This window comes from Entamoeba invadens (genome assembly GCF_000330505.1).
Source record: "Entamoeba invadens IP1 unplaced genomic scaffold scaff_1105074724629, whole genome shotgun sequence".
Classification (NCBI taxonomy): domain Eukaryota; phylum Evosea; order Mastigamoebida; family Endamoebidae; genus Entamoeba; species Entamoeba invadens.
Window position 1 is genome coordinate 1,028,131 of NW_004440426.1, and position 17,921 is coordinate 1,046,051.

Sequence of the window (17,921 nt, forward strand, 5' to 3'; positions counted from 1 at the left end):
ATTTATTAATTTTTCAATTCATTCCTAAAATATCCGTCTTTTGAATTTTTCTTCTTGTGGAAAAATAAGGAAAAAACAAAATAAAATTCCATTTTTTCAAAACGTGTGTTACTAGTAATAATATAATTATTTTACTATAAATTAACTATAATGGTCACAATTAGACTCTAAGTAAGACCGAAATTCATTCGTTCCAATTGATTGGACAAAGAACACACATACATTCATTCATTCTTATGTCTCGTTCTCCTCTGTTTACTATTTGACGCGGAACTTGACACAGAGCCGCAACTCTTTTTCATGCGTATTGCGCGCGCTATAAAATCGCCCACTTCTGTCGTTGATTTTTCCCCACCGATGTCAATTGTTGTGAACTTCTGTGCAATAGAATCTTGGATGATCTCTTCGATGAGCACTGACTCTTCACTATACCCAAGAAACTCTAACATCATAGACGCAGCTCGAATAGTCCCGACAGGGTTACATATTCCTTTTCCTGCAATATCTAAAGCGCTTCCATGGACGGGTTCGAAGAGTGATGGGAAAGTACGGTCTGGGTTAATATTAGCGCTTGGGGCTATACCAAGAGAACCTGCGACGGCAACAGTTAAGTCACTGATGATGTCACAAAACAAATTCGACCCAACGATCACATCAAACTTCGTAGGGTTTTTCACTATTGCCGCACATAACGCATCCATGTAATACTTCTCAGCTTGAACGTCGGGGTATTCCATTGCTATTGTTTCAAAAACAGTGTCCCATAACACCATCCCAAACTTCATCGCGTTCGACTTGGTGGCTAAGGTCACACACGACTTCCGTTTCCGAGAAGCTTCAAAAGCATAGCGAACAACCCTCTCGATCCCACGCCGCGTGTGGATCGCACTTTCAACAGCAAACTCCTCAGGGGTCCCCGTCTTAAAGAACCCCCCCACATTACTGTACTCCCCTTCGCTGTTTTCTCGGACTACTAGAACATCTATTTCACTGTTTTTGAGAGGAGTTGGAATGCCGGAAAAGTGGCGAGCGGGACGCAAACACAAAAATTGGTCGAGTTGTTGTCTGATTTGGATTAAGGGTTCCAAAGTTATGTAATCTGGGAGAGTCCGTGGGTCACCTAAAGACCCCAAGAGGATGGCGTCGTATGATTTACAAATGTCGATGTAATTTTCTGGAGTCACCGCACCGGTTTTGAGGTAGTGAGGAATCCCCCAATCGACATAATCACGTTGGATCGGAATATTTAACGCTTGAAAAATCTTTTCGGCCTCGGCCATGACTTCTGTACCAATGCCATCCCCTGGAATTACAATGATTTTGTGTGTATACACTGGTTGGTTCTGTTGTTGTTGTAAAGTTTGAGTTGGTGGTGAGAGTTGTGGTGCTTTCATCGCAAAGAAAGTTTTGTGAATTATTATTCGATTTAATTTTTGGGGGTTTCTAATTTGAAACTTAGTTCAGTTTCTTCATATCACACTAATTAACAATTCATCAAATCATATCTTATATACACGACATTGGATTATTAATACATTCTATTGGAAATGGAATAATAAATAAGGAAGGATTTTCAAATAGTATTTCTTTGAAAGTAATTGGAATAGACTGGTAGTATCACTTCATAACCCTTATTATCAATTGTTGTCAATACTATTTACTGTACTATTATTAATTAATAATTTGCATTTATTCTCAATATTTTTTTTATTTTTTTTTAATTGGTTGATATTTGTTGTACTATTTTTATAGTTTATTTTTACATTATTTTTATCAAAAACAACACTAAAGGTAGTAACAAAAGTTGTTTCTGTTTTTATTCAAATTTTTGATAAAAATTACTATTTTACTAATTATTTAAATTATAGTTTGTGTATTTATTAAAAAAAGTACAACGTTGGGAATAGGACAAATTAATTCAACAAACCTAAGTGTAACTGTGATTATAAAAATAATTAAACATTGTTAATTATATAAAATTAAATAATAAATAAACCAAAATAAAACTAGTCCAAACCACAAAAAAACCTCAAAGTTGAATAAGAAAGTGAAACCGTATAAGTTACACATTCTTCTTATTTTAATGAAAACAAAAAGCTATAATTATATTATAATAAAATTATAGACATGCTATAAAAAGTGGTCTATTTTAGTTGAGCCACAAACCCATAATTATAGCAGGGGAACTCAACTGAAAACATTTAATATGTCACTCGCAGAAAAACACGTCATCTTTTTCTTAGGAGGACCGGGAGCTGGAAAAGGAACACAATGCGAGAAATTGGTGAGCAAATACCCCATCACACATCTTTCCGCGGGTGACCTTCTTCGTGCAGAAATGGCGCGCGAGGGTTCTGAATTTGGCGAGTTGATTGACACCCTTATCAAGGAGGGAAAGATCGTTCCATCACACATCACTGTCTCCCTTTTGTTGAACGCCATGAAGAACGACACACACAAAGTCTTTTTGATCGACGGGTTCCCACGTAATGAAGAAAATAAATCTTCGTGGTATGCCCAAGCTGACAAGGCTGGCATCGATTCAGCCCTTTGTGTTTGCCTTGATGTAAAAGAGGAGACTATGAAAGCAAGAATTCTGAAGAGAGCAGTCGACTCGGGAAGAACTGATGACAATATGGAGTCGATGATCAAAAGATTCAGAACATTCAAAGAAGAGACCTGCCCCGTCATCGATTACTTCCAATCAATCGGAAAGCTCCTCAGAGTCGAGGGTGAAGGAACAGTTGATGAGATCTTCGCAACCATTGACTCTAAAGTCTCAAAGTTCTTCTAAATAAGAGTTTTGTCTGTCCGTTGGTTTGTCATTATACTACTAACTATAATATAGTTAAATTTATAATAGTTTTAATGTCAAATACTATAATTCTTTTATTATTCATATTACTATTAATAATAATAAAATTTACTAAATATAAACGGAGCGAGGTTGGTTCAGAAACTATTAAGAAAATTTCGCTGTTTTTATTTTCTAATTTCCATTTGAAAATTTTTTAATTAGAGTCAGTCAGTTAACGTTGTTCACTCCCCAAACGTTGTTTTTTTAGTGTTATATTTTTAGAACAATAGAAAGTTCCTTCAATAAAAGAAACTATCGGCAAATAACAATAATGTTTACCATGTTAAAGTTTATTTTTTAGCAATTCCCGCTTTAAAACAAATTAAAAGAGTTAAAAAAAAGAAATAATTGAATTAAAGCAACTCCAAAACAAAAAACGTCAACCCTAATAATCCCACATTTTGGTTATAATTTAACTCTATTATTTATCTTCCTTTTATTTACAAAAACATATGTTCAGAAAAGATAAAAAACAAAAAATTGGATGAGTAAATAAAATTAAAAAATAACACTTTTCAACACAAGTAAAACATAATTTTTATACTGAATAATTTACAAGCTTTTTGAACAACAAGAAAATGAAAATATAACATCAAGTTTATTTAATTATATGTTTGAACATATCAGGGACTCTGGTATGCTTTAATATAAATCTTTTCAACTCACAAAAAAAAATTCATTGATTCAAAGCTTTTTGTAATGATACCGTCTAAAGAGCCTAGCATTACAATGCTTCGTCTTATTGAAAGCATTAAACAAACGATAAAACAATTACATTTTTTTTTTCAAAAATATAGTAACAAAAAAAAAACACAAACACATTAAACATACTAAATTACAATTCAAGTGTTCAGCCTTTATTGTGATTACTAAAACCAAGCGTTTTCAAAAAGCACTTGACTCTTGTAATTCTATATTCAAATAATGTTGCCAAAAGGCATTTATGAGCCGTGTTAAAAGCTCACAATGTTTAAAATTTTTTAAATTTTTTTTACTTGGTCTTATTACAAAAAAAAATCAGAGCTTTTAAATTCAACAACTGATAGTTTTCATTTATAAGTATTTTATAGTTAAAATATAGTTTCTAATGGATTTTTAAACTTTTATTATTTTCTTCATAAAAAATATAACGGAAATAAATAAGATAATAAATGAATAAAACTTGCAGTAAAATGTATTGGAGTTGAATTTAAATCCGTTAAAATACTTGGTGTATCAATTGAACGATAAATAACAATATTATAACATTCTATACAAAACTATAAATTATACTATAAAAACCCTTGAAAAAATACAGACTTATCATTAGGAAAAAAGAGTGAATAACATAGCCAACATAACACTTAAAGTTTTACCTTGATTTTAGAGAACTTAAAGGTTATCTTTGAACTAAAAAAATAAAAGATGTTTGTTCTTTGTATTAAATTGAATTGAATTGGGTTGAATTGGAAATATATATTAACAAACTAGAGGCGACTAAGTGCTGCAACGACCTGACGGAGCGCCTTCTGCATTTCCACCGCAGCAAGTGGAAACCAGCCAACTTTCGCCGATTGAACGGTCTCAACTTGAGACCGTCATTTTGGCATGGTTTCCGGGGTGTTTGTTGATTTCGGCAAGAAACGTGAAGATCTTGAAATTAAATGATTTTGTTGGTTTTATGTTCGTTTTGATTTGGAAAAAGAAAAACATAATATGAAAAAGAAAATGTTATTGGTATGTTTATTATTGTTTTATTTTAATATTTATATTTTTTTGTAGAAGATTTAGCCGTTATTTAGAAGATTCTGAGGTGAACAACGTTTGGGGACTGAACAACGTTATCCGACTGACTCTATTCTATGAATCTAATGGTAATAACAAACTTGATTTGTCATTTTTTTAAACGAATTAAATTTATCAATTGTCAATTTCACAATAGTGAAACAAAAAAGATTTTTAATCCATTGTTTTTACATTCCATTGAATTTTTGGCGATTTTTTACCCAATTTAATAACGTCATTTGTCCTGATTTTTTTAGTTTTAAAAATAGAAACCATACAATCTAGTAAAAATGTATTTAAAAATCAAGTTGAATCAAAATAATTGAATCGATTTTTGGTTTCCATTTTTATGTAATAATCCCGGAAAATAGACATTTTTAAACGGCATTTAAATATGATTAGAAATTGTGAAATTATTGTTATTTGAGGATTTTTCTTGTATATTACCGTGCAAATTGAAAAACTATTATTTTGGTTTTAATTTTATTTTGAATGAATCAGTCTATTTATAAAACACATCAAATGTTTGAAGCGTTTTATAAATAAATTGTTTTTCTTTTGAATAATACAACCAATTTAGATAGAAAATCGAAAAAAAGCATAAAAACAGTCAATTTACAAAGAAAAGAAGTTAAAAAATGATGCCACTGCATTCTTGTTTGATACCATTTCAACAATTTCAGGTGAACTGATAAACTCAATACAATGGTTTATCAAATTGAACGAATAGTATTTGCTATACTTTTTGTTGTGTTGTTTCAAGTGGTGTGTTCACAGAATACAAAGAACCAAAAAACTATGGACATATGTATTGTTAATAAGAAGGCAGTGGATACTGAAGGTATTATACCCACCGCATTATATACAGTCAATAGAGGTTTTATGTACGAATTAAGTTTGTTTTGTTACTACAACTTTTCATGTTATTTAAAGTTTTTACCCATTTTTCTATTGTGTAATAACAGTTTAGAAAAAGATGGCAAATTTTGCTATTATTATGTCTCAACAAAATACGCAAATTCATCGCGGTGTTTTGACGAGCAATACATCTGGACGGGTATTGACGATTTTAAGACGACTGGTGTCAATCTTCTTCCTGATGAACACACATTACAACAGATGAAAGACCAACAAAAGATCATTCTTTTTGAGCCAGGGCAGTTGATGAGTGAAATAGTTGAATCTGCAATTAACTGGGATTTATTTAATGAATATACCCCAGACAATACCGTTATTAAATTCAGTCAAATTGGAAGAGAATATAAATTGATCATCTCGGAAGCCAAACAACTCGTAGCGATGATTGGGATGGTGGTTGACTATGGAAAAGGCAAAACAGGAAGTACACTCTTCTGTTATATCAATGATGCTATTCACACAGTGTACGTCAAATATGACTTGGCTGATACGTCTTTCCTCTCGTTGATATCAGAGACAAACATGTATAGAGTATCTACCATGGACAATTCGATGATAATTGGCAATCCACAAGCGCGCAATGATTTGACAAAGAACATCAATCAAAACTTATATATGATGCACTTAGTTGACAAACCTGAAGTCCCACAATTTCCTGTGACAGTCACGGCTCCTTATTTTGTCCCCCCACAAAAGCAGAATCTTTTTGGTGTAGGTGAGGCGGTGGAATTGTCAGAGAAGTACATGTTATATTCGGACCCCAAATCCGATCGAGGCGTAGTGTATGCATCTCGTTGGTTTGGTGGCGATAAACTGGATTTCCGAGCGACACTCAATCCATTCCCAAGGTTTGTTTCAAGACTTCAAATTAGTTTCTATAGAATTAACAATAAGGTGGGGAAATTACCAGAACTTTGGCAAGTTCATGTCTGCTGTGAAGTCGAGTGCAACAACAACTGAATTATATGTAGCAGCTCCAACAGCGTGGGTCCACGATGATATCCGAAAGGCTTCGACTGAAGGGAGAGGAACAACTGAATACATTGGGATTATCTATCACTTCCAAATTGAAGATGATGTTGGATGTGAAGCAAAGACATATTATTTCGTTCAGTCGGACAAAGAAAAGGGGGGTATATTCAACTCAACAATTCATACAATGTTAAAGGTAAACAGTGATATCATCGTCACCCTTGAGAATTACGACGGAGTTTATAAAGTGCAATGCGACGATGTTTTCAAACTGCATTTGTAATTCGTTGTGTATTTCTTTTTCAGTTCACACACTTAAAAACAACAACTTAAAGCGTTCAATTCAGTCAAAGCTGCTTTTGCGTTAAGAAACGCGTTTTTGACTTGTTGTGGGAAGATGTCGTTCAGACCTTCTTGCGCAATGGCAACCATTTTTGTCGTAAACTCTTTGTCACTAAATCCAACCCTCTTCACACACCACACTAAGTGATTGATCGCTTCAACCCTAAATCGCTCCGCACACTCCATTTCACAATTCTTGGCAGTTTCCATCACATCTATTATAATCTTTTTGATCTCCTCGTCAGACCCACTCTTCAGTAAATGAACGACTTGTAACAACTCTTTGCACTTCCTTGGACGATTGATGATCGACTTCGCATACTTCTGTAACATGTTGACTAAGTCAAGATAATCACCTCTCTGTGTCATCAAACTCGTCGCACCAATGATCTTCTCAAGACACTCCGCTCGCAAGAAGTCGTCACTAAGCATTTCCATCTGCGACAAGGCAACTTCATAGAAATAAATGGAGTGCTTGTACGACACACTCTCCCCAGCTAAGACCATTTCCATAGACAACCCAACCGCAGAGGAGACGTCTTTACTCATCAAGCATTGCACACGACTCAAAAGTCTTTGAAACAACACGTATTTCTCCGAGTCCGAATGCGCTTTTTTGACTAATCGGAGTTCGGCCTCGGCCGCAGATTTCAACGCAATTTCACCAAGAGCCAAGTCAATGTGTGTGTCGATCAATTTGAGTGTCAGAGGAACTACTCCCATGTTTCCAATGGTAATTCTTGAGAACACAGAGAGCCCCAGTGAGAGGTCATTCATACCGTCAACATCGTTCAAATCCGGGTGTAACATCGGTTTCACCAAATCTAATATGTACTCTGCGTCTTTAAATGATTTGAGGAAGAGGTACTGCTTTTGGAGATTCTCTATAATCATTCGAGAGATCTTCTTCTTGTTGGGTTCGGACAATTTCTCGACTAAATTTGTCATCATGGTTGTCCTCAGCACATTCATCAAAGGCATCTTCTTCATTGCTAATTCAAGAGAACTACAAATGTGGAATTGCACAGACGTCGGCGCCGGAATACTCCCCGCAATGATGTCAAGAGCAGCGAATGTGTCTCCCGTGTATTTACAGACCATTTCTGCGTTCACCCAACTGAGTACTGTTTTATATAAAGACACCACTAACAGCGCGGCATCGTTTGCAGGAGTTAGTGCAGACTGGACGTTCGCAACGATTTTCGAACGCATCAAATTGATCACGTCGTAATGTTCCTCTGGCGGAAGTGTCGCCAATTTGTCGATGAAGGGTCCCAAACACATTTTCAAGTCGACGTCGCATTGTGGTGCGGTCAACGTCGTGATGATCTCTGGCATACAAACCAACTGTAAATTGAGTTGAAACGTCTGTGTGAGGATAAGGAAGAAAAATTCCGTTGCTGTTTTGTGTGCACTCACCAATGCGGGGTGGAGTGTTTTCATAATCGATCTGAAGAGCGGCGGAGTAATTCCAATGGTCGACAGAAGTCTCAATGGCCTCAACGCAATTGAACATAATGGTGCAGTGTGGTCCGATGGGATTCTGTCGTTCGACAACACTAAGGACACGGCAGCAAGTGACAATGGAATATGAGCGAGTAAATATTGTACTGTGAGCACTTCATTATCCTTATATATCTCCACAGAAAGCTCGAACAGATGATTTAAGATGAAGAGTCTGAATAGAGGGACACTCACCGTTTTAACAACCATTAACAAAGCGCTGAGTGTTCGATTGGGGCAGTGGAGTTCTTTATGGACCGAAGCTATACAAATATTTATAAACAAGTACGTCCGCACAACGGCGTCTGGGATCGACAAGACAATTGAAGAGATGATGTCTAAGTCCGTTTTGGTTGTCTGGAGATATTTCTGGAAGAGGTCGAGAAATGGGGAACACGTCAAATAAATTTGGTGGTATTGTAAAGACGGGTATTTCACAGAGAGTGGAAGGAGTATCTTTTGAAGGGAGGCGATGATCTCCGAAAAGTTGTTTGACTCAATTTGTTGTGGAAGTGCCTTAGACGCCGACAAAATCGTCGATAAAGTCACTTCGATGGGTGGAATACCCGGTTGTTTGTTTCCCTTCCGGCTCATTTGCTATTTGAAGTTCGATTTTTTCTTATTGGTTCTATCCCAAGAATTATTTTCTTAGTCCTTTTGAGTAGCACGTGTCAATTAATTTCAATAAGATATTTATTTATGTTTTACAGATTGCAATGAGTTTGACGACAACATGACCATCACACAAAAAGTTCATTTAAACAGAGAATATGTTGATTATTACTTTAACCCAAGAGCCTCCAAACCAGGAAGTTTGTCCGTAACTGTGGGAATCACGTCTACTATTGGGACAACCGAATAATACGTTTGTCCCAGTTGCCCATTTTCATCAGTGTATGCATATACATATTGTAATGTTTGTAACTGTTCTTGGGCCAAATATTCATTGAAGCATAACTGACTTTGAAAAACACTGTCGCTCTGATTGATTGGAAGTGTGCTCTCTTGCATTAAATTGACTTGGGTAATGTCATCCTCTTTTTTTATTTGGGTGTCGTCTTCATTGGTCGAGTGAAGGGGCGATGACGACTGAGAGTTCTTGTCCTCGGACTCATTAACACCTTCGTTTTGTTCTTCCTTCACTTCAATGAGTGAGAAGTTTGTGATGTACTCTTTGACTTGTGTTGGAAGAAGCGTTGACACTTCAAAGAATTTCATGACGTGTTCCATCCCAAACTTAATTGGACTTTCCCGTTTAATATTAGCAGTGTTGAAAACAGCTCTGAACGAAGAGTTGAGGAGTCGTCCCATGTCTGAAATGGCTTTTGAAGTTAAGTTAATGCCATTTCCCACGATCGAGTTGATCCGGTTCATTTTGAGGATGATGCTGGTGCCCCGTGTTTTTCGGTAAGTGAGTGTGTAGTTCAAGCGCAGAAGAATTTCAGACATGAAATTGTTTGTCGCTGAAATTGCGTTCCTCTTCTCATATTTCGACTTGTCTTTTTTTGAGTCAGGGATTGCTTTGTTGGAGTCTTTCACTATTTTGGCGATTATCTCCTGGAAATCCACAGTCACATTTTGTGAAGGAAAGTGGATCTGCGAAATTGTATAAAAAATGGCGTCTTTGGAAGTTTCTTTGTTGGTGTGTGTTTTACGAGGTTTAAGTAATGTGAACTCAACACCATGACGAATAAGCAATGATATACATAAAGCCTCCTGTTCACCCTCAAAGGATGTGGATATACGCTTTGCTAAGGCAAGCTTGTTTGGCTCTTTTGTTTTCGTCATGATGATTAAAATATTTCATAGTTCTTTTTTACTCCCACAAATTGAAAAAAGATGTTACCACATCTCTCTTTTGCGCTATGAGTTTATATATCCAAGTAGTCTTTTATTTATCTATAAATTGAAGAATATTTAATAATTAATTGGCAGACAAACGGGAATTCGACCAAATAAATGTGATGTTTTATATTGAAGTTTGATGGAATTCTTTAGCTGCAATTTAAGACTGATAACACACTAAAAAACAATAAAATCATTTGATTTGACTAAATATTACACATCACACTATTAATCATTGTAAACTGTTGGAATATGAAAAAAAATTTAATTGTAATTAAAATAATAGCGGGTTTGGGATAACACAATGATATTTTTATTGTATAATACAAATTATAGTTTTTTTCTATAAAATCTACAATAAAAACTCTTTATTCCAATTAAAAAATTATAAACAGCCAACTTGTGTCTTTTATATTGAAAAACAATAATATCAATCAGTTGGATATAAAATTATAATCGTTTTTATAATACCAATAAGAAAATAATGCCAATGAGGTTTAGTTCATTTTATTAATTAATTAATTTTGAGTTTTATTCCAAAACTCAATTTTTCTATAAAAAATGAAAAACATTTCAATAAAAATACATTCAAACGAGAGTTATTTGGAACTTAATCCCAAATTTTGCATGTTTTATTTAATCATTGAAAAACATGATAATTCAATCAATCACTGGGTAAAATAACTAAAAAGAAAACATTTTTAATATTTCGTTGTTATATTTTTTTAAAAACTAACAAAACATTTTAATAAAAATTATTAAATTAATTAATTAATTTTTACATCAATGATTTATTTTATTTTTAGTCAATTTAAATTTAATAAGCATTCGTTATTAAATGCTGGGGATTTTATAAACAACAGAAATAATAACTAATAACATAAAGACGTTTTCAACTTAACATCAACAACACTTGAACATTAACCGATTACAATTATTTATTGATAGTGTTTCATCAATCATCATAACAACTTAATTAACAATTTAAAAATTTTAACAAAGATATGACAGTACAGTCAATACTCTATCGGATTGGAATGATGGGAAAATAGTTTCTCCCAAGGATTTGAAAATAAAAAAAAAATATTTATTTTTATTTATTTTATTTTTTGGCATTTTTATGATTATTTGACTTAAACCGTTTTTAAAAACATAAAACTAAAAAATAAAACATAAACAAATAACATTAATACGTGTAAACAACAAAAACAATCGATTTAAAGAACAATTAATAAACATTTGGTACGTCAAAAAACAGAAACAACCAACATACTTAACTATACACCAAAAGAATCAAATAATTGATTGGCACAACTCAAACCCAGAAATGAAAAAACCTGCAATTCTTGAAAAAATCAAAGATAAATACAACAAAGAAATATACTTAGAAACACTTAGAAAAAACATCAAGGTTGGCATCCAACAAGAAAAATCAACTTCAAAAAAATAAACAGAAAGCTTGTTGACAAAGATATGGATACAGATGTATACAATGCCTTTTTAGATACAAGAGAAAAAAAATATACCAGTGTCTTACAGAATACTGCAACTTATGGCAATGGATTACAATAAATCAAATAATCAAAATAAATTAAAATGCAGTGTTGATTGGGCAGAAAAGTTTTGTAAAAGACATGGAATTACTTTAAAGACATTAAGTGGTGAGTCGGAATATGTTAATCCACTTAATTATACCACAGAAATGGAGCAATTAAAAAATGAAATTGCAAACTATGACCCAGACGATGTTTGGAATGCCGAAGAAAGTGGTTTATTGTATAGATTAATGCACATAAAAACATTGTCAAACACTCAAAAAACACACGGAACAAAAACACCAAAAGACAGAATTGCTGTTTTACTTTGTTGTTCGTTGTCTGGGAAAAAGAGAGACCCATTGTTTATAGGAAATTCCAAAAAACCACTTTGGTTTGGTGAAATTACTATTCAACACTTGAAAGTTCTATATACTTCTCAGAACAAATCTTGGATGACAAAACAAATATTTCATAAGTGGTTGATTGATTGGGATACAAACTTAATTGAATGCAATAAACAAGTACTGTTAATAGTTGATAATTGTAGTTCTTGTAAACTGCAATTAAAGTCGGACAAATTTATTAATGACGGCAAATATACTTATATCAAAAAAGACAACAAGGGGAAATATGTATATTTACTTCATTTAAACAACATTGTTATCCGATACTTACCACCAAACACCACCAGCGTGTTTCAACCATTAGAGGTTTGTATCATTCAATGTTTAAAACAACACTATTGATCAACTATTGTTGATATATTTTACAATACTCTTAAATGTTATAATGAAAGCAAAAACACTGATTATCACATTGATTTTAAAAAACCACAAATTAGAGTTTGTGAAGCAATGAAAATGGTGGTAAAATGTTGGAAAGATAACGTGGCAAATGATACAATAACCAACAATTGGTTACACTCAATTTTTTCAGGAGATATTATTTCACATCAAACTACTGCAATTGAAAGCCAAATTGATTTGTAAGCGCTTCAAATGGAAAATGTGCCATCCACAATGACAGAATCTGAAATGTGTATGCCACTTATGTTCGATGCCATAAAAAGAAATAAAATGAAAGTGGCCAAAGATTTATTTGAAAGTGAAATGGATATTAAAAAACAGATTACAGAAAATGAAATAAAATTGCCGTGATAAAAAAAGAACAATAAGAAAAACACCAAAAATTGGTCGAAATGTGTTTTGAATATTCAGAAATTGATGAAGTCTATGGTAATGTTTTATAATTTACTTTTTTAAAATATATGATTTTGACAAAATTATTTGATTTATAACCAACAAAATACGTTATTATATAGTTTGACATTAATTCATAATTAAAAACTACTTAAAATATGTTTATATTTACAAAACCAAAAAGCGTAAAAAGATTATATAAATATATTAAACGTTTAACGTATAAATTTCCGGGTTTCAAATTTATAAAATCGGATTGGTTTAAGATTTGATTGGATAAAAAACAAATCCGATAGTAGTCCAATCCAATGGAGTATCGACTGTAGTACATAAATCAAGTTATTTTGTATGGCATAATAAAATTTTATTATTTTTGACATTATCAATGTATCTTTTTATAATAATAAATTTATATAACAGATAGCGGAAAAACCAGGGACCAGACTAATTTAAGCTATTGATTATTAAGCGGATTTTATACAATAAAACGGGCAAAGATATAAATAAATGTGTAATTTTCTTATTATCTGGTCTTAAAAACGGTTATTTTTCGGGATTAAAAAAATGAATGTGTTGTAAAAGTATGAATGATAAATAGCTTAATGTGAGTTATAATAGTAAGTTTATTATTATTAATTATTATTTAATTATAAAATATTATTCTTTTGTTCAACTATGTTCGACTTCAACCGTTCAATTAAATCGTTCATTCATTTTTTCAAAGATACCAATGAATTTTTCTTTATACATTTGGTTGATTCAATAAGTCACTTTTCGTTCAGCATTAAAAGTGACTCACACAATAAATGAAAATAAAAAAATAATAAATAAATTATTGGAATGTTAGGCATTCAGTAAATGATTGATAACAATTGAACGTATTAAACATCAGAAGATAAATCAATATAAAGAACAAATTTTACATTGGCTCGGCTGGGCATTAACAAACGAGACAACTCTGAATGATTAATTTAAGAGTTTCATATTTTATGGTTTTTCTATTTTATTTAAAAAACAGTGTGTCTATAAATACTTGGTCCCTGGTTTTTGAAAATAAACCAACACAACCAAATAATCAGGTTTTTTTCAAAAAAACCTGATTATTTGGGGATTTTTTTTACAAGAAAACTTTACATTAAAAATAAAACAGCTTAATTTAGTCTGGTCACTGGTTTTTCCTGTATCTGTACATTATGAACATTGAACCTTATGTAAAACCTCGAGGTTTATAAATTTTAGAATAATTATTAATATTGGTAATAATATGAAAACCACATAAAAATTAATTAAATCATATTTTTTTTCATTACAATTAATACAATATTTATTTTTATAAAAGAGATAATATCAACATCAGTTGATATTATCAAGAACAAAATGTGTACTGGTCAGTATGAAATAAAGTTTAAACGGTTGTCAACGCAAAAACCAGAAAAAGACAAAATCTTTCGTTTCAACAAAAATGAAATGAAAGACAATATAAATGATTAAAGCAGGCCAATTCAAAATAAAAATTAAAGTAAATACATATCATTTGTTAAAGCGTCTTTCTAATTATATTTCCTAGCTAATTATTTGTTTAAACTGATTTAACAAATCAAGAAATGATACAAAAAGTATCATGGTTTAGAAAGAGAAAATGCTGCATTATTTGGCCTTCCTGGTGGTTCAATACATATTCATATTAATCAAAAGAGTGAACAGCCACAACTTAATTGTAAATTCACCATAGAAATTGATTTGAGAATACAAAAAATAGTCATATACTACAACTCCAATGATAAAACAGTTAAATCATATTTAATTAAACTGTTGTGCAGAGCATTCAATGATCATTTTAATGTCAAAAGTAAAGGTATCATTTCAGTCTTTTATTCATCATTATTTTTTGTTGTCACTTGAATGACAACAAAAATTCAGACATATTTGAAATATGTCTGAATAGTTTGATTAATCAGTTCATATAAGTTCAACAGTCAATAATTGCGGTGTTATTATTCAAACTTCAATATTATATATAATATACAGGGAGCGCGGTGTATAAATTTAGCCTGATCTATTCGCCACTTGTTTATGTTTTTTTTTTGATTTAGTTATTAGTAAAATATTCAATATTCGCTTTTTCTAGATAAAAAACAAACAAACAACAACAACAACAACAATTCTTTATATAACAGTTTTTCATGTTTTATTGTTTAAAATCGATCATTCTTGATACCTCATTTTTAGAGGTACAATTCTTTGGAGTTATGACTCTGTTTGCTGGACAAAGAAGACATTGTGATATTATAGTTAAGAATGTTTAGATAAAGAGCACCAGAAAACTGTCGTACAGCAGAAAATAGTCGTACACATTGTTTTATGGTATTTTTCTGTATAAAGTCGGGTTTTTATTTTTTCAAAACCCAATTATTTTCCTGATTGTTTAGTCAAATTTTATATGTGAAAAAATATTCCCGATTTTTTGGTTTGTTTGATACTAAAATCACAAGTGTACGACAATTGTCTTGCTGTACGACTATTTTCTGTTGGTCTTTAGCTGTTGTTAATTTGGTACAATAATTTTACGTCTTAATTATGTCAATAAATGGGTTTTACCAAAGTAATCGAAAATTATTGAAATATCATAAAAAACTATAATTATTAGATTAAATTTATAGTATTCTTTTTTAACAATAAAATTTCAAGAAAAAATAACACAAATACAATAAAAATGCCATATTTTATTTGACAGTTTTTTTTTTGAAACACGACAACTTTTTGCCCAATTTCTACTTCGAAACAAACTAAAAACCATACCAAACCATCATAATACTTAAACTTTTAGTTTGAGTATTGTTTCTGCTGTCGTGAGATACATTACCTCTTTTTGAGGTAGGGAGAGATTTATGATTTGAAAAGGTGTAGAGTTTCAAATTAGAAATTCAGATGACTTCCACCGAAGTACTGCCCAAGGAACTTCCAAAGTCTGAAGGGTCTCCCGCACCAAAAAAAGAGCTGACCAAAGAAGAAAAAGAGAAGCAAGAGCGTTCCCTTCGTCCCTACTGGTACCCTTCTGAAGTGGGCGAACAGAACCCCGAGCTTCCAAAAATATTAAGTAACGTCACAAGGTACTCTCCATTGACCACTTTAATCGATTTGATAGTCAAAATTACTATCGCCCTTCTATTGTGTGGATTAGGGTATTTGGCTCTTCACCAACTTTACTCTGTTTACAACCCACAATACCCTCTTTTTTCGCAAGAAAACAATACTTTCCTCTACGCAGCTGCTGGAGCCATTTTCTTGGTATTCGCAGTCACTGTGTGGTACTTCTCAGCAAGAGACCCAGACATATTCCTAGTAGGGTTTGCAACTGCAACTCCACCAAAGGAATACCGAGTCACCCAAAAAGAGTTTGCGCAATATACCCACGATATTAAAGTGTTTAACCCCGAGTCACTTGCTTTTCTTGAGAGAATGATACCACGGACTGGTCTTGGTGATGAAACCGCTCTGCCCCACGCCTTTAAGTCAATCCCCCCTGATGACTCATACAAGGAAGGGCGTGATGAGTTGGAAGTTTCAATAAGACTTGCATGTGATGAATTATTTAAAGCTAACAAGATTGACCCGACGAAGGACATCGACTTCATCGTTTCGAATTGCTCAATGTTTGCCCCGACCCCATCTTTAGCTGCCATGATAATGAACATTTATAAAGTTAAAACCACGTGCAAGAACTATTCACTTGGTGGAATGGGGTGTAGTGCTGGGTTGATCTCATTGGACCTTGCTCGAGATATATTGAGGTGTTACAAGAACGTCAACGTGTTGGTGTATTCTACCGAGAACATCACACGAGGGTGGTACGGTGGACAGGTCAGAGGAAAATTGTTGTCCGACACGTTGTTCAGAATGGGAGGAGCAGCCATTCTCCTCTCTAACAAGCCCAAATACCGATTCAGCGCACCTTACAAATTGATGACCACAGTCAGAATTAGTCATTGTAAATTCGATGACGCTTACCACTCAATTTTCCAAGACGAGGATGACCAAGGTATTGTTGGTACTAAAATCGGAAGAGAATTATTCAAATGTGTCTCACGGGCATTGTTGAGCAATTTGAACGTTTTAATGCCACAGGTGATGAGTTGGAGAGATATACTGAGGTACGCTTATGACTTACTTTTACATAAAATTGGGAAGAGAGGCAAGCAGGATATGTTCAAACCTAATTTCAGAGAAACATTCCAAGGATTTTGTATCCACGCTGGCGGAAGAGCAATTATCGACGGATTACAAGAGAACATGGAACTGACCGATGAAGATTGTTACCCATCAAGAGCAGCACTCTACAGGTTTGGAAACACTTCTTCGAGCTCGGTGTGGTACGAGTTCAAGTTCATGGAACGAGTCCAAACTCTTAAGAAAGGAGACACCGTCCTCCAAATCGGGTTTGGCTCTGGACTTAAATGCAATTCCGTCGTATGGAAGAAGATCAATTAAAGTGAACAATTCTACTAAATAATTGCATTAGATTTTGAACAATTTAGAAGCAATTTACAAGACATTTTTAAATTCCATAGTTAAAAATAGAATAATCTTAGATAAATTACATCTAATTAGTGATTATGTTAGATTTTAAATTTTGTTAATTATACTATTAATTTTTTAGATGTTTTTTTATAACATTATTATTATTAAAATTATTATATTATTACTATAATATTGAAATAATTTAAAAATATTTTGATTAGTAAATTTATAGAAAAATAATAATAAAAGAATGTTAAAATTATAATTTAAATTTTATTTTTATTTTTTTTTTAAATAAATATAATTATTTATCTACAAAATATGAGATGAATATATCAAAGTAGATTAAATTAAAAATGAAATTATACAGTCTGATTTTTTTGTTATTATTCATAATTAAATTTATTTTTATTATAATGTGTTTAATAGGCTTCACTCGAGAATTTTATTATCAAAAAATAGTAT

The 17,921-nt window shown here is 32.6% G+C and overlaps 6 protein-coding genes across 6 annotated transcripts; 3 read left to right on the forward strand and 3 right to left on the reverse strand.

Annotated features, from left to right (window-relative positions):
- Window positions 1-224: 224 nt before the first annotated feature.
- Window positions 225-1,394, reverse strand: EIN_025970 (hypothetical protein; the record flags this gene model as incomplete). The annotated part of the gene is made up of 1 exon (XM_004257481.1): window positions 225-1,394. One exon carries the CDS (start codon window positions 1,392-1,394, stop codon window positions 225-227), a length of 1,170 nt encoding a protein of 389 aa, XP_004257529.1.
- An 812-nt stretch (window positions 1,395-2,206) lies between these two features.
- Window positions 2,207-2,794, forward strand: EIN_025980 (UMP-CMP kinase, putative; the record flags this gene model as incomplete). The annotated part of the gene is made up of 1 exon (XM_004257482.1): window positions 2,207-2,794. The coding sequence occupies one exon, from the start codon at window positions 2,207-2,209 to the stop codon at window positions 2,792-2,794; it is 588 nt and encodes a 195-aa protein (XP_004257530.1).
- A 2,625-nt stretch (window positions 2,795-5,419) lies between these two features.
- On the forward strand, window positions 5,420-6,794 carry EIN_025990 (hypothetical protein; the record flags this gene model as incomplete). Its single annotated transcript, XM_004257483.1, has 3 exons — window positions 5,420-5,516; window positions 5,592-6,387; window positions 6,434-6,794. 3 exons carry the CDS (start codon window positions 5,420-5,422, stop codon window positions 6,792-6,794), a joined length of 1,254 nt encoding a protein of 417 aa, XP_004257531.1.
- A 32-nt stretch (window positions 6,795-6,826) lies between these two features.
- Window positions 6,827-8,950, reverse strand: EIN_026000 (hypothetical protein; the record flags this gene model as incomplete). Its single annotated transcript, XM_004257484.1, has 1 exon — window positions 6,827-8,950. The coding sequence occupies one exon, from the start codon at window positions 8,948-8,950 to the stop codon at window positions 6,827-6,829; it is 2,124 nt and encodes a 707-aa protein (XP_004257532.1).
- A 186-nt stretch (window positions 8,951-9,136) lies between these two features.
- On the reverse strand, window positions 9,137-10,144 carry EIN_026010 (hypothetical protein; the record flags this gene model as incomplete). Its single annotated transcript, XM_004257485.1, has 1 exon — window positions 9,137-10,144. One exon carries the CDS (start codon window positions 10,142-10,144, stop codon window positions 9,137-9,139), a length of 1,008 nt encoding a protein of 335 aa, XP_004257533.1.
- A 5,722-nt stretch (window positions 10,145-15,866) lies between these two features.
- Window positions 15,867-17,426, forward strand: EIN_026020 (hypothetical protein; the record flags this gene model as incomplete). Its single annotated transcript, XM_004257486.1, has 1 exon — window positions 15,867-17,426. One exon carries the CDS (start codon window positions 15,867-15,869, stop codon window positions 17,424-17,426), a length of 1,560 nt encoding a protein of 519 aa, XP_004257534.1.
- Window positions 17,427-17,921: the final 495 nt, after the last annotated feature.